This window comes from Oryctolagus cuniculus, chromosome 5 (genome assembly GCF_964237555.1).
Source record: "Oryctolagus cuniculus chromosome 5, mOryCun1.1, whole genome shotgun sequence".
Lineage (NCBI taxonomy): Eukaryota > Metazoa > Chordata > Mammalia > Lagomorpha > Leporidae > Oryctolagus > Oryctolagus cuniculus.
The window spans coordinates 21432694-21448384 of record NC_091436.1 but is presented as its reverse complement, the minus strand read 5'-3'; the positions used below and the strand labels follow the sequence as shown (position 1 = coordinate 21448384).

At 37.3% G+C, this 15691-nt stretch overlaps 1 protein-coding gene across 4 annotated transcripts in view; it reads left to right on the top strand.

Moving 5' to 3' along the window:
* The window catches only part of ADGB (androglobin), a 215760-nt gene extending 200982 nt beyond the window's left edge, over positions 1–14778 (top strand). For 2 of the 4 annotated variants that reach the window (XM_051855271.2, XM_008263619.4), the window contains 4 exons: positions 361–507; positions 9202–9292; positions 10005–10188; positions 14468–14777. In XM_051855271.2, the coding sequence (XP_051711231.2) occupies positions 361–507; positions 9202–9292; positions 10005–10188; positions 14468–14653 (608 nt within the window). In that variant the 3' untranslated portion in view covers positions 14654–14777. Of the gene's footprint in view, positions 1–360; positions 508–9201; positions 9293–10004; positions 10189–14467 lie in introns of all 4 variants that reach the window. The other 2 variants (XM_051855270.2, XM_008263621.4) reach the window with 2 other exon arrangements.
* The last annotated feature ends 913 nt before the right edge of the window (positions 14779–15691 follow it).

Here is a 15691-nt window from a genome sequence, read left to right as displayed (position 1 = left end):
AAAGATCCCATTTCCATCTAGGTTATCGCAACTCAAAAAGCCTCCATGTATATTGTGAATGTTTGCTATCCTGAGGCAGCTTCCAGAAGCATTGTCTGCCTGGGCCATCCCTGTCATCTTTGAAGGTACCAGTGATTGCTCTCACTAGTGCTCTGATTAGAAGTCGCCAGACTTTCAAGTCATCTGCTCCAGACCTGTGTGCCCATAAGCAAGCCCTGTTATTGTTTGCACCTGTCTTTGCCAAACACAGGCTTTTCCACTAATATAAATGTTATGCTGTAGGAGAGACACCTTTAGGTAGTATGTAAGAGTCAGTTGCAAAGAGTCCTCTTTCAGACACCAAAGGAATGTCGCCAACAGGAGAAGGAAGTTTGCTGTGGAAGAAGTGGCAGATGAGCAAGGGCTTGAAGGATCTCACAAAATCCATAAACAACGAGAGTGCAGGAACATCCTCAACCCCATCTGGGAAGGAAGAGCGCGAACAGATCAGGAAGAAGGAGAATGTCAGTAAGTGCTGCTCTCACTGGGGAGGTGCAACGGTTTTGGAAAAAAAAGTTCTGGAAAAGATCAACACAAACATGTGATGGCTGGGGCAAGAAAAATAGAAAAAAATCTGTATTTTTGATTCATAGGTCTTCATTTTTCCTATCAGAATAATTTCCTTGAGAATCTGATACATGCTTAACCTAAAGATAAATGAGACAAACAAATGAGCAGGTGTCCATGTACACATTTTCTGTGTCAACAATTACTAAAAATAAAATGTTAGTGTTCACATAGACACCTACAGTCATCATTGTATGTAGATCCATTTTGTTTTATTCATAGCACACAACAAGATGGAATTTCTTCTTACTGTTTACAACAAATTTTAAGTATTCAGTTTCTAAAATGTTGGAATTTTCAGTGGTGCACAGGCCACACTGACTTGTTTATTTCTGAATGGATTTGTTTTTGTTCATTAAAATGAAACAAAATCCGTGATAAAAGTGTTAAAGGGAAATGCTTTTCCACACGTTTAGAGTCCATGATGAAGAATCCTTCATAAGCAGCGCCCAGGCTCTTTCTATCCCAAAGGGACTAAATGTCTTTCTGAAAAAAGAAAAATATATATTTATCTATTTTCATTTTTTGAAAGGCAAAGAGAAAGAGAGAAACTCAGAGATAGAGACCGATCATCCATCCACTATTTCACTCCTCAAATGCTCCCAAGCAGCCATGGCTAGGCCAGACCTACACCAGAAGCCCAAAACTCCATCCACTTCTCCCATGTGTATGACAGGGACTCAAGTACTTGAGCCATCTGCTGCCTCCTGAGGTGCACATTAGCAGGAAGCTGGATGGAAGGTAGAAGACATAAGACCCAAACAAGGCACTCTAATATGGGCTGCAAGTGTCGCAAGCAGGAATTTAAGCCCATGCGCCAAATTCCACCCTTAAGTTTCTTACTTGACTGATATATTTGGAAACAACAACTGAGCCTCCCATGGGGACGCAAGTCCATTTGGTTTCTCCCAGAGAGCATCACCCATGACTGAGCTGGAGGAGTCAGCCACCTCTCTTGCTCTGACCATGGTCCACTTGCTTCTCAAATCTAATTACAGTCTGATTAAATCTATGTCAAAGTGGCTTAAGCACCGCTGTGACTCTGGCATCCCATATGAGAGTGCTGTTCCAAGTCCCATCTGCTCTGCTTCCAAATCAGCTTCCTGCTAATGTGCCTGGGAAGGAAGTGGATGATGACCTAAATACTTGAGCCCTTCCATTCATATGAGAGACCAGGATGGCATTCCTGGCTCTTGTTTTTAGACTGGTTTAGACCTGGCAGTTGGAGCCAACTGGGGAAGTTAAGCAGTAGATGGAAGATCTCTCTCTCTCTCTCTCTCTCTCTCTAGCATTTTGCCTCTCGAACAATTAAATTAGTAAATCTTTTTTTTAAATGTCAAGTATGGAATATCTTAGTTTCTCTACTTGTTCAGAACCTAGGCTGGAGTACACATTTTAGAAGGAAACATCCTCAGAAACATCAACAATGGTTCTCTTCCCCAAATTGCTAAATTAATCTGTGAATTTCAAAATTAAAAAGTATGTAAAGCAAAAGCATAGACTTGAAAACTACAATAAAGATTTATTTATTTACTAGAAAGTCAGAGTTACAGAGATAGAAATAGAGACAGAGAGAGAGATCATCCATCCATGGCTTCACTCCCCAATGTCTGCCATACCCAGGGCTAGGCCAAGTAGAAACGATCAGCCAGGAGTTTCAATCAGGTTTCTAATGGGGATAGAGGAGTCATCTTCCACTGCTTTCTCAGCCACATTAGTGAAGAACTGGGACTATGAGTGGAGCAACAGGGACTGAAACTATAGCCCATATGGAATGCCAGCATCACAGCCAGGGGCTTAACGAGCTACATCACAATGCCAGACTAAAACAAAAACATAAAAAAGATCAAGTAAAAGAAGAGCTGGTTTTTTTTTTTTTTTTGAACAAATGAACAAAATCGATGCACCAGTGGCCCAAAAAACCAAAACAAGGTAGTAGGGTAGACCCAAATTAAGCAAATCAGGTGAAAAAGGAAATGTTACAATGGTTACCACAGAAATAAAAATAATATTCAGGAATTAGATCAAATAACTATATGTGAACAAATTCATAAATCTGGAAGAAATGTATAGATTTCTGGACATTTGCAATTTAACAAAATTGAGACATGAAGACATAGAAAACATAAAAAGACCAATAACTAAGATGGAGATTGAAGCAGTAATAAAGACATAACCAAAAGAAAAGTCCAGGAACAGATGGCTTCATTGCTGAATTCTACCAAACTTTTTTTTTTTATTTGACAGGTAGAGTTATAGACAGTGAGAGAGAGAGAGAGACAGAGAGAAAGGTCTTCCTTCCCTTGGTTCACCCCCCAAATGGCCACCACAGCTGGCACTGTGCCAATCTGAAGCCAGGAGCCAGGTGCTTCCTCCTGGTCTCCCATGTGGGTGCAGGGGCCCAAGCACTTGGGCCATCCTCCACTGCCTCCTGGGCCACAGAAGAGAGCTGGAGTGGAAGAGGAGCAACTGGCACTAGAACCGGTGCCCATATGGGATGCTGGTGCCACAGGCAGAGGATTAAGCAAGTGAGCCATGGTGCCGGCCCCAAAATTCTACCAAACTTTTAAAAGAAGGACTAATGTCAATTTTTCTTTAACAGTTCATAACAATGGAAAGGGAGGGGTTCCTACCAAACTCCTGTGAAACCAGCATTAACTTAATTCCAAAATCAGAAAAAGGTACAATCAAGAAGGAGAAATATAGACCAATACCTCTGATGAACATTGATGCAAGAACCCTTAACAAATTACTAGCTAATCAAATCTAACAACATATCAAAATGATTATCCCTCCCCAGAACAAGTGGGATTTGTCCCAGGATGGTTCAACATATGCAAATCAATATACTTCTGGAAATATTACCCAGAACAATTAGGCAAGAGAAAGAAATCAAAGAGATACAGATTAGAACGGGGGAAGTCAAAGTACCCTGTTTGTGGATGACATGATCATTTATATAAGGGATCCAGATGACTCCACTTAGAGACTATTGAATTTATAAGATATTGGTAAAGTAGAAGATAATAAAATCAGCACAGAAAAATCAATAGCGTTTGAATACACCAACAATGTTATGGCTGAGAAAAAAACTTGTAAAATCAGTACCATTCACAATAGCAAAATAAATAAATAAATAAAATGGGATAAATTTAACTGAGGATATGGATGATCTTTACAATGAAATTTATAAAATATATATAGAAGAAAACTCAAGAAAACGAAAGACTCTTCCATGCTTATGGATTGGAAGAATTAATATCATCCAAACGTCTGTACCACCCAAAGCTATTTACAGATTCATTGTAGTACCAATTCAAATACCAAGCATGTTCTTCTCAGACCTAGAGAAATGGTTCAGAAATTCATATGGAAGCAAAAGAGACCTGAGATAGCTAAAACTATGTTACTGAACCAAAACAAAACCAAAGGCATCACAATACCAGATTTTAAGACATACTACAAAGTAGTTATAATTGAAACAGCCTGGTTCTGGCACAAATATAGACATATGGCCCAGTGGAACAGAATAGAAATCCCAGATACCAACCCACACTTCTACAACCAACTAAGGATCTAAAATCACTCCCTGGAAAAAGAAGTCTCTTCAACAAATCATATTAGGAAAATTTGATTTCCACTTGCAAACATATGAAACAAAACCCTTACCTTACACCCTATACAAATAGCAACTCTCAGGACATAAAACATACTAGAGGAAAACAAATTATGAGAGGAAATTTTAGGGGAAGCAGTGCAAGATATTGGCATATCAAAGACCTCCTAGATAAGACCCTGGAAGCAAAGGCAATAGAAGCAAAGATAGACAAATAGGATTATACCAAGTTAAAAAGCTTCTGAACAGCAAAGGAAACATTCAACAAAGTGGAGAGGCAACTGACGGAATGGGAGAAAATATTTGCAATCTATGCATCTGATAAAGGATTAAATCCAGGATATATAAGCAGTTCAAGAAACTCAACAACAATAAAACAAGCAATCCAGTTAAGAAATGGGCAAAAGACATTAACATGCATTTTTCAAAGCATGAAATACAAATGGCCCAACAGATATGTGAAAAACTGCTTTGGATCACTAGCCATCAGGGAAATGGAAATAAAAACCACAATAATATAATATATATCATAATACATATTATATATAATAATAACCTCTGCTCAGTTAGCATGTATATATACAAAGATAAAAATTCCAAGTACCAGTAAGGATGTGGGGAAAAAGTAACCTAATATGCTGCTGGTAGGAAAGTAAACTAGTACAACTATTGTGGAGTATGGTCTGGAGGTTCCTAAAAAATCTACATTAAGATCTACAGATATCAATGAACAATTAAAATGAAATTTACAGGACAATTTTTATTACAATATCATCAGTAATAAGTGTTTAGAGGGGATGGCACTGTGGCAAAGCAGGTAAAGCCACTGCATGCGATGTCAAATCAAAATTCTAGCAGCTATTTTATGGAATTTGAAAAGCTGACACCAAAATTTATATGGAAATGCAAAGGACCCAGAATGGTCAAAATAATTTTAAAAAAAGAAAAACCAAGTGTGAGAAGAATATGCTCAACTTGATTAGGAGTAGCTACCAGCACTGTATGAGTAACATACTTAACCATGAGGAACTAGAGACATTTTCAGTAAGACAAGAAGGCAAGTGTGTTCCCTCTCTTCATTCAGTATCATACTCAAAATCTCATCTAACGCAGTAAGGTAAAAATGAGTTAAGGGTAAACCAATTAATAAAGAAACAATAAAACTCTATGGAGGAAATCTGAAAAAATCCTGCTAGAACTAGTAACTGATTATAACGAAGGTTGCAGGCTATGACGTTAATATACAAGACAAAATCATTTCCTATATACAAATAATGTATAAATGGAAACTTAAAGTTAAAAACACTACTATTTGCTTTAGTACCATCAAAAATAAAATACGTAAGTAAAATCTAACAAAGATATATATATATATATAGATATATAGATATATAAATAAATTAGGAAAACTGCAAAACTGTAATAAAAAAAGAATTAAATAAATGGAGAGATACTGTATGGTCATAGTTCAGAAAACTATTGTCAGGCCAGTGCTGTGGTGCAGCAGGTTAAATCCCTGGACTGAAGCACCAGCATCCCATATGGACACCAGTTCTAATCCCGGCTGTTCCTCTTCTGATCCAGCTCTCTGCTATGGCCTGGGAAAGCAGTACAAGATGGCCCAAGTCCTTGGACCCCTGCATCCGTGTGGGAGACCCAGAAGAAGCTCCTGGCTTCTGGCTTCAAATTACCTCAGCTTCCGCCTTTGCGGTCATCTAGGGAATGAACCAGCAGATGAAGGACCTCTCTCTCTGTCTCTGCCTCTCTCTGTAACTCTGTCTTTCAAAAAAATGAAATAAATCTTAAAAAAAAAAATAACCACAACAGAGGGCTGTTGTCAAATTGACGGTTCTTCCCAAGTTGATCTGTAGATTCAATGCAATCTAAAGTTTGTAGGGGAAGACAAAAGACTCACTATAGCCAGCACGATACTGAAGGAGAAGACCAATGTTAGGGGACTTACGCTACCCTTCTTAAACCTTCTTTAAAGGTACAATAATTAAGATAACAAGACATGGACAAAAGAAAAAAAGATAAATCAATGGAATGGAATAGAAAGACCAGAAATAGAGGCAATTAAATACATGAACTCTTTTTGTGTTTTTTGTTTTGTTTTGTTTTGTTTGTTTCTTTGTTTTTTTTTTTACAAAGGAGCAAGGACAATGTAGAAAACAGAAACTTGTCATCAAATGATGATGGAACAACTGAACATCCCATGCAAAATAATGAATCTACATACAGACCTTACAACCCTTACAAAATAAAGTGGATCACAAACCTAAGTGTGAAAGGAGAAACTTTAAAACGCTATAACATAAGAGAGCATATAGATGACCTTGATTCGGGTAATGATTTTTTTAGATAAAACACCAAAGAAAATTGACAAATCTATTTAAAAAATTAATAAGCTGTACTTAACATTAAAACTAAAGATTTCTGCTCCATGAGAGACATGCTTAAGAAAATAAAAAGATAAGACACAGAGTGGGAGAAAATATTTTCAAAAGACATGTCTAATAAAAGAGTGCTTTACAAAGTGCACAAAGAACATTTAAAAGTGAAAGATAACAAAACAAATAACCCAACTGAAAAATCTTAACAAAGGCCTTAACAGACATCACAAATCAAGTTATGTGGACTGCAAAAAAGCACATGAAAAATGCTTTGTATCTTAAGTCATCAGAGAAATAAAGATTAAAGTAAGATACCATTACACGCCTCTTAGAAGGGCCAAAACCCAAAAGCTGACTACATCAAGTTCTGACAAGGATGAGGAACAACAGGAACTCTCATACAGTACAGATGGTTTAAAAAAAAATGTACAGCCACTTTGGAAGACAGTTTGGTGGTTTCTTACAAAGTTAAACATTCTGTTGTTTACCATATGATCTATCCAGCAGGCACAATCATTTGTATAGACTCAAAGGAGTGAAAATATAGTCACACAAAAACCTACCCACAGGCGTTTATTACAGCTTTATTCATGATGGATAAACTGTGTTACATAGGCAATGGAGTAATACTCAGTACTATGAAGAAGTGAGGTATCAAGCTCTGAAAATACATGGAAAAACTAAACTGACTGCTAGCAAGTGAAAGAAGCCAATGAGAAAAAGGCTACCTACTGTGCAATTGGAATTATGTGATGTCTGGGAAGAGGCAAAAGTATAGAATGGTTCCAATGCTGTGGCATAGCAGGCAGCAGTGCCGACATCCCATATGGGTGCTGATTCGAGTACCAGCTGCTCCACTTCCAATCCAGCAGGAGACGTCGATGAAGCTCCTGGCTTCAGCGTGGCCCAGTCCTGACCGTTGTGGCTGTTTGGAGAGTGAACCAGAGATGGAAGATCTTTAAATCAATCTCTCTCTCTCTCTCTCTCCCCCTCTCTGTCTCTGTCTTTCCTTCTCTGTAACTCTGACTTTCAAATAAATAAATCTTAAAAAATAGTGGTTGCCAGAAGTAGGAGGGAGCAAAGGAAAAATAGATAGGGCTTAGAAGCTTTGGGTGGGCAGTGAAATTACTCTGCATGAGAACGTAATGATGGATATATGTCACTATATAATTGTCTGAACATAGAATGTACAACACTGAGAGTTACAGACCCTGAGATACAAAGAAGTGTCAATGTAGATTCACCAATTATAATAAATGTACACACTTGCAGGGAAATATTGATAATGGGGAAGTCCATGTATGTGTGTGAGGATGGGGTATGTGGAATATCTTTGTATCTTCCCTACAATTTTGTTGTGAACTGAAAACTATTCTTAAAGTTGGTTAGGGTCAGGCATTTGTCCTACTGGTAAGACGCCACTTGGAACATGCAATTTACATATGAAACTACCGGGATTCATGTTCCAGCTCTATACTCTATTCCAGCCTCCTGCTAATTCACACTCTGGGAGGCAGCCATGATGGCTCAATTAGTTGAGTCCCTGACATCTTGGATTGAGTTCCTGGCTTTTTTCCATACTTGGCTCAATCCTAGCCATTACGAGTATTTGGGAGTGAACTAGCTGTATGTGCATGTGTCTACCCCTGCACCTAAAATGGATGAATGAATGAATGAACAAATAATTTAAAATATACTCTTTTAAAAAAAGAACCAAGTTGGAGGATTTCTATTTCCTGATTTCAAATTTTATTATGAAGTTAATAATAATCAAAACACTACGATTTGGCAATTTCTTAGAAAGTTAAACATAGTTTTACCATATGAGTTAGAAGTACAGTATTATTTACATGAAATGTCTAGGAAAATCAAATCTATGGACGCCTAAATACAATGATGGTTTCCTGGAGCTGTGTTCACACAACTTGTTAAATGCAATAAAATGCATTGAGTTGCATCCTTTAAATGGGCAGGCTTTATGATATATAAATTATGCTCAATGAGTTATAAAACTCAAACAGTCAGGCCAAAAAAAAAAAAAACTCAAATGGTCAGGCAAAAGTTGAAAGATTAATTTCCTAAACTTAAAAGTATGTTTCTTAAATCTGTTCTTGTGGCCTCATTTTGGGCTATACGGCATAAAAACTGTCAGCTGATTTGATGTTCGGCATTTGCCTGTATACATTGCCCATTCCCCTTTCCACAGGTTCTTTGGGATAGGATATTCTCTCTAAAACATATTTATATCCCAGTCTTCAAATGCTACATGTATAGCCCAAGGTTTTGAAATGTTTGGTCACTAAATTTGTTTATATGAAGTTTTATAACTGTACATATTTAGAATAATATTTGTTATACTTCTAACAGAGTATAGTAACTGTGTTATCTCTTTAACTAACTACAGGTATGCTAACACCAAGTAGAGGAGAAACATGAAATATAATTGATAATTTTATATTTAATAAAATTAAAGCAAGCCAAATCAATAGTTATGTTTAATTTGTGATTATTAAATGTGCTTATTTATTTAATTATTTTGTCATTTTTGATAACTTTTTGAAAGTCTGGATCTCTTTTGTTAAACAGGACCTAGCTCACGATCTCCAGCAGTTCTGGAAATGTCTCCTCAGCATATTCGAAAAGCACTAGAATTTGTAGACATAAATCAATATGTACGGTAAGTTGTGATTTTAAATAAGACTGATACAGCCAAATGTGTTTATAGACTCGGGACACATTGCCAATAACAGTTGCTAAACAGCTGAAAATTTGAGATTAAATTCTTAATATATCTTCAGTGTGTCTAAACTTTTTGAAATGTATGATTTTATATCTCAAATTTTGCAAATATTTTATTAAATCAATCACTTAAGTCATTTAATATTTTTGTAAAGATTTAATTTGAAGTCTTATTAAAGTAAGGTGAACTTCTGAAAACTCCTATCATACCTGCTGTCATTGTTACATTAGATTCCATTTTCCCAAGAATTAGACACTAGGATTAAGCAAGATAATTATTCAAATGTATTTGTAAACTTGAAAACATTATCAAAATTATTTAGCAGCATAAATTCAAAAGGAAAACCTACTAATATTATCAGAGTTTTCAACATCAATTCCACAATATCCTCAACAAGTGATATATCTAAATTTATGAATATTTTCAGAGTATTTCTGTAAAATTTTAGTGACTCAATAGATAGAGCATAGCCCATTTAAAGAGAAATGGTTCATTATTTCCCACCTGCTCCACTTCTGATCCATCTCCTGAAAAAACAGAGGAAGATGGCTCAAATATTTGGTCCCCTTGCACCCAAGTGGGAGACCCTAAAATTCATTGCATAGTTCCCAAATTATTTATGTATCTCTCTTGATGATTTTATATCCAGGAAGACAAATGAAGAGCCTGTGCTGCAAACAGAAGAACTGAATCAGCAACAGGCCATGCAAAAGGCAGAAGAAATTCACCAGTTTCGACAGCATAGGAGAAGAATCCTTAGCATTAGAGATATTGGCCAAGAAGAACGGTTCAAGCTGAAAGATGAAATTCTGGATATGTATGGGGAAATGCGGGTGAGTTTAAAAATACATAGCTTGGTCTCAGTTGACAAAATCTTTTGTAATATTAAGAGAGAATCATAGACCCATATTGCATCTGGATAGGAAAAAAGTCCTGAAAACATTTGGTTCTACAATTCTCAGTTTCTCAGAAAAAGAAAAGTCAAATTGATTATATACATCTCACGGTACTCCCAAAAATTTCTCTTAATGCACAATATTGGGTGTCCCTGTTCAAAGATGGAAAGAGTTGGAGAGAAAACAGCAACAAAATGAGTTGTGAAGCTGGAAAATAACTGAACAAAGACCACATTAACAGACTTGAGACAGTCAAATCCCAGCCTAGCAGTGGGAAAATTCTCAGGAATAAACTCAAACTTCTTTACAGAATCTACAGAAGATCTCAAAAGCTCAGCAGTCATTGGCATCAGGTATGTTGGGAAGTCAAAGAGAAATGAGAGAAAGATAAGATAGCTTTGCTTGGTAAAGCTCTTTAATAATTATAGCTTACTCCCTCAAGTATTCACCACTTGATGACTGTCATATCACTACCCCAGCAGAAGAATACAGATATTTTATTTAGGCCAGGTAGAAGAAATGGGGGATGAGGTGATAGAAAGAAGAAAAGAAAAAAATTATTGTGTACCACGGAATACTAGGCTTAATTGAAGGTGGGAGTATCATACTAGAAAAGAAGAAATTTCATTAGAATATAAGGAAGACTTCCTACTATGGAGGAAGAAGATCTATTTTTCTCCATTTTCCCAATACAATGCACACACTCCTAGAGACTGAATACCACAGAACTTTCTAAACTTTTTCGGCACAGTGATATTGATTCTATGTATCACTTCCAATATTGGTTCATAGGAAGAACATGGCAATGTGACACCCTTCTTGTTTGTCCAAGAAGCTCCTCAAATGGAACCTCTCCAAATCCACCCTATAGAAAGCTTTCCTTCCTTCCCGTTTCAGCACCAACATGTCAACCCCCCCCCCCCCCAGATATTCTCCACCCCAGGGGATGGCAATTGCTCTATTTCAGTTGCTCGGAGCAGAAACTTTGAAGACACCCTTGGCTTCTCCCATTCCTCACGTGTAATCCATTCTCAAAACTTCTCTACTCTTCCTTGAAACATATGCAAAGTCCAATGACGTCACACTGTCTATAGCCCCATCACTCCAGGCCGACCTGTCATTGTTCTCCAGGGCACTGCCGCAGACTCCTGACTGATTTCATTGCTTCCATGTTGCCTCACAACAGTGTGGTCTCTGCTCAACAGCCAAAATAGCTTGCATCAATAAGGATAAACTATGCTTTCCTTGGGAACAAAACCCACAGTGCCATAGTACCTCACCCACAGGGTTCGATAAACTCACTTTCTGGATGGCCCAGAGACAGCGTTTGTTCTTGCAGGCCATGTATTGCAGTTATTCAACTCATTACTAACATAGCATCAAAGCAAATACTTAACTGAATGGGATAATACTTAAATTTCAAAAATTATTGAGAAAAAATAAGGAATAATCCAGATTTGTTCCATAAGCCTTAGTTTATCAGTTGGTGACTTAAAACAATGAAAGATCATTTCCCATTCTAGCTACGTGTTCAACATGGTTTCATAGGGTTCCTTCTTCTCGTGCCCATTAAGATTACTTAGGTTGGAAGAGGTTTCCATATAGAAACTTCCACCATGATTATCATGGCAGGGGAAGAGAACATGGAGAATTTCACATTGACCAATACTGTTTCAGACCATGAATGGAAATTCTTCCCACTCAAATTTTATTGGCTAAAGCAAGCCTTGTGGTCACATACAACTTCAAAGAAAGAACCAACTTTGATGACACCTTGATTTTGAACTTCTGTCATCAAGAACTGGTAGACAGTAAGTTTCTGATATTTAAGGCACCTGGATTGAGGTATCTTAATATTGCAGCCATATCAAACTAATCTAGGGAGAGATGCTACCATGGAACCATAAAAGAATAGGAATTATATTATGAATGGCAATAGTGTGTATAATAATACATGTTTAAAGTGAAGGAGGGGATCATTTTCCTTCTCTGTTGGCTTTCTCACTAAGAAAAATTCCAGGGCCAGTGTTGCAGTTTAGCAGGTTAAGCTGCCAGCTGCAGCGCCATCTTCCCAGATTGGTGTCAGTTCCAGTTCCAGCTGCTCCACTCAAACCCAGCTCCCTGCTGATCCCCTAGAAAAGAGTGGAGGATGGCCACTCTTTGGGCACCTGCACTCACATGGGAGACCTGGGTAAAGCTCCTGGCCCAGCTCAGGCCATTGCGGCCATTTGGAGCGTGAACCAGAAGATGAAAGATCTCCCCCACCCTGTAACTCTGCCTTTCAAATAAAAATCAATAAATGTTTAAACAAAGAGAAAAAAAAGAAAAAAATCTTGAGTATGACCTCAAGAGCCCAAAATAATCCAGTAATCACTCTCCTCTCTGATATCTTTGTCCATTTTTCTGTCTCTTTTGCTCTTGTCAAACTGACTTCACCATTCCACTCACAGCCAGGCATGTTCCTGTCTCTGTCCATTTACCTTGACTCCTGCCTCTTCCTAGAATTTCCTTCTCCAGAGGACCAAATGTTTTATATCTTTCTTCTCTGAGAAGAAATTTTCCACATATCATCACTTCACTAGAGATATCAAGCCCTTTATGACTTCATCCCCCGTATGACTACATCTGGACTTACTTTTATTAAGAAACTCCTATCTTTTATACCTTTGTTGGCTTAACATGAACATTTAAGTACAGTCTATGTACTAATGTGCATGCATTTTAAATCTATCTCTACTAGAATATAGACCATCTGTGAGCAAGGATTTGTTTCAATTCACTGTTGTGCCTCCAGAACCTGGGACAGATGTCTAATTCACAAGTTTGTTTAATAAGTGAATATGTAAAATAATTAACAAATACTAAAATTGCATAGATTCATTGTATCATATAGGAAATAATTTTAATTAAATTGTAAGACAAAAGGAAATTTCAAGATTGCAATTCATGTTGTCTGTGCGTACAACAAATGCAATAGAAGGAGAGAAGAGGATGAAAAAATATTAGCTGCAACAGTATGAATTCAGATCCTGTTCATTTCAATGTGATCAACATCCTAATTAGGATTGAAGCCATTTAAAGATTAACATCATCAGTAAGGTTTCTTACCAGACGGAAGAAAGCATACCAATTCCTCAAGGGATTACTGACATATATTGAAAAGTTACTTTGCACAATGACAAGATCTCTCTCTCTCTGTCTCTCTCTCTCTCTCTCTCTCTCTCTGTCTCACTGGTATCATCTTGTACTTGTGCAATGGGCTTATTGATAGATGCAGTACTTTGTTTCATCAAATCTTTGGCAAACCTGATTCTGACATCCATCTGTTCTGATATCTTAACCTAAACCACTACAGTTGCAAAAACATGGTAAATTTCTTAAATTTCTTGGGAAATACGAGGATGAAGACAAAGCAAGCATTTCTAGAAGGTTTTCTTTATGTTAGAATTAATTCATGATTCCTTATTCTGATTATATAATATTATGATGTGATCACCTTCACATCGGTATAATGGATGAAAGAGAAATCAGAAGAACTTACTGAAAAGGAGCAGCTGGTGAGATAAAAAGCGTGGAGTCCCTGGGATGTCCAGGAAGCCAAGAGAAGTGAGCTGAACCAGGAGAAGGGAGTGTGGTGAAGGAAGAATAGGACCAAGAAATTATCAGGCCATTAGATTCTCTGATGTATGCGTTTCATTTGTGTTTTGGTTAAGAAAGTGGTAAGATAAACAATGGATTAGAGGATGTTATTTGGCGCTCTTCAGGCTTAGCTCAGATATATTTTAAGAGAGTTGAAAGACCTGTGAGGAACTGGTAACTTAGTATTAAACACAGTTACTGCATGAGAGACACTGAGCTAATTATTTTATGTATTGCATGTGATAAATCCTTTGCCAAAAATCTCCACCTATTGTTTATTGACTCTCGCTTTATTTTTCTCCTACCAATGCTTGTATTGACCATTCTGTGTTACAATTGCACATACTGTTTGTGGCTATCCCATGTTTGGTGTATTTGTAAGCATTTGAATACATACACTGATTTTGAATTTCAATAATTTGCCACATACATCTACTGGTATAAGGAAAGGACAAAGGGATTTCATTTTTTTCCCCTATGACTATAAACCTTTATCAGTGGAACTTATTTGCTTGGTTTTTTTTGCTTTTTTTTTTGTTTGTTTTGTTTTGTTTTGTTTTGTTTTGTTTTTGAACAGGACTCCTTGGATGAAGCTCGACAGAAGGTCTTGAATATCCGGGAAGAATACAGAAACAAATTGGTGGAAGCTGAACGCCTAAGATTGGAGGCTCTGGCTGCTCAGGAAGCCGCGATGAAGGCAGAAACAGAAAAGAGGGTTCCAGCTGCTGACACACAGAAAAAAAAGAAAGGGAAGAAAAAGTAACATGGGGTGCCCAAGACTACCCTTCTTCTGCAGGGGAAAAAACTATTTTAATGATCATAACTTTGTTGATGACATCTTAGTACAAAGGAAAATAAAAGTTTGGCTTTCTATATTTTTTATGTTAACTTGGTAGTTTGCCTCAAGTATTTGAAAGCATTAGAGCTGAAAATGTTTTGATTTCAACAAAATTACTTCCAAATATTTAGAATATAAAAATCTGTGTGTTGCACTCTGGATTGCCTGCATTTTTAATGCTTAGTCAAACCAGATCCTGAAAGTCATGGTGCAGTGCTCAGCATGGAAGTTAAGTTATGGCTTGGGATCCCTGCACGCCACATCGCACGCGCTGGGTTTGTGTCCACTTCAGATTCCAGCTTCTGCGCTGATCCACACACTGGGAGGCACCAAGTGACGACTCAAGTAGTTTGGGCCCTACAACGCAGGTGGGAAACCTGAAGTGAGCTCACGGCTCCTGGCTTTGACCTGACAGAGCCCTGGCTGTTATTTATAGGCAGTTGGGGATTTGAGGAGTCAGCCAGCAGATGGGAGATTTCTGTCGCTTTCCCTCTCTCTCTCTCTTTCCCTCTCTCTCTCTTTCTCTCTCTCTCTCTCTTTCTCTCTCTCTCTCTCTTTCTCCCTCTCTCTCCTTTTCAAATTTATAAATAAAATTAATGTGTTTAAGTGATTCAAAAGTATTGCTTTTGAAAATTTCAATGAGAAAACAATAGATACCTTACTTAGAAGAAATTTTGCCTCCAGCTTTAAAGGTTTAAAGATATTAATGAATACACTTTATAGTTGTGACTTTTTTAAAAAATAAAAATAGTTGACCTTCAATAAACCTCCCACACTGGGCAAGAACTACTCTGGTTCAAGCCACTGAAAGTGCAAGGAATCTGAAGCCTAACAATTAGCCATGGCAACCCAGAAATAGAGAATGTGATCTCAAACATATCCTTTTCACACCTACCAGGATCATAATTTTTTTTGTGTGAGACAGAGAACAAGTTCTTAAATACCAGTTTTAGAAAAATGTAA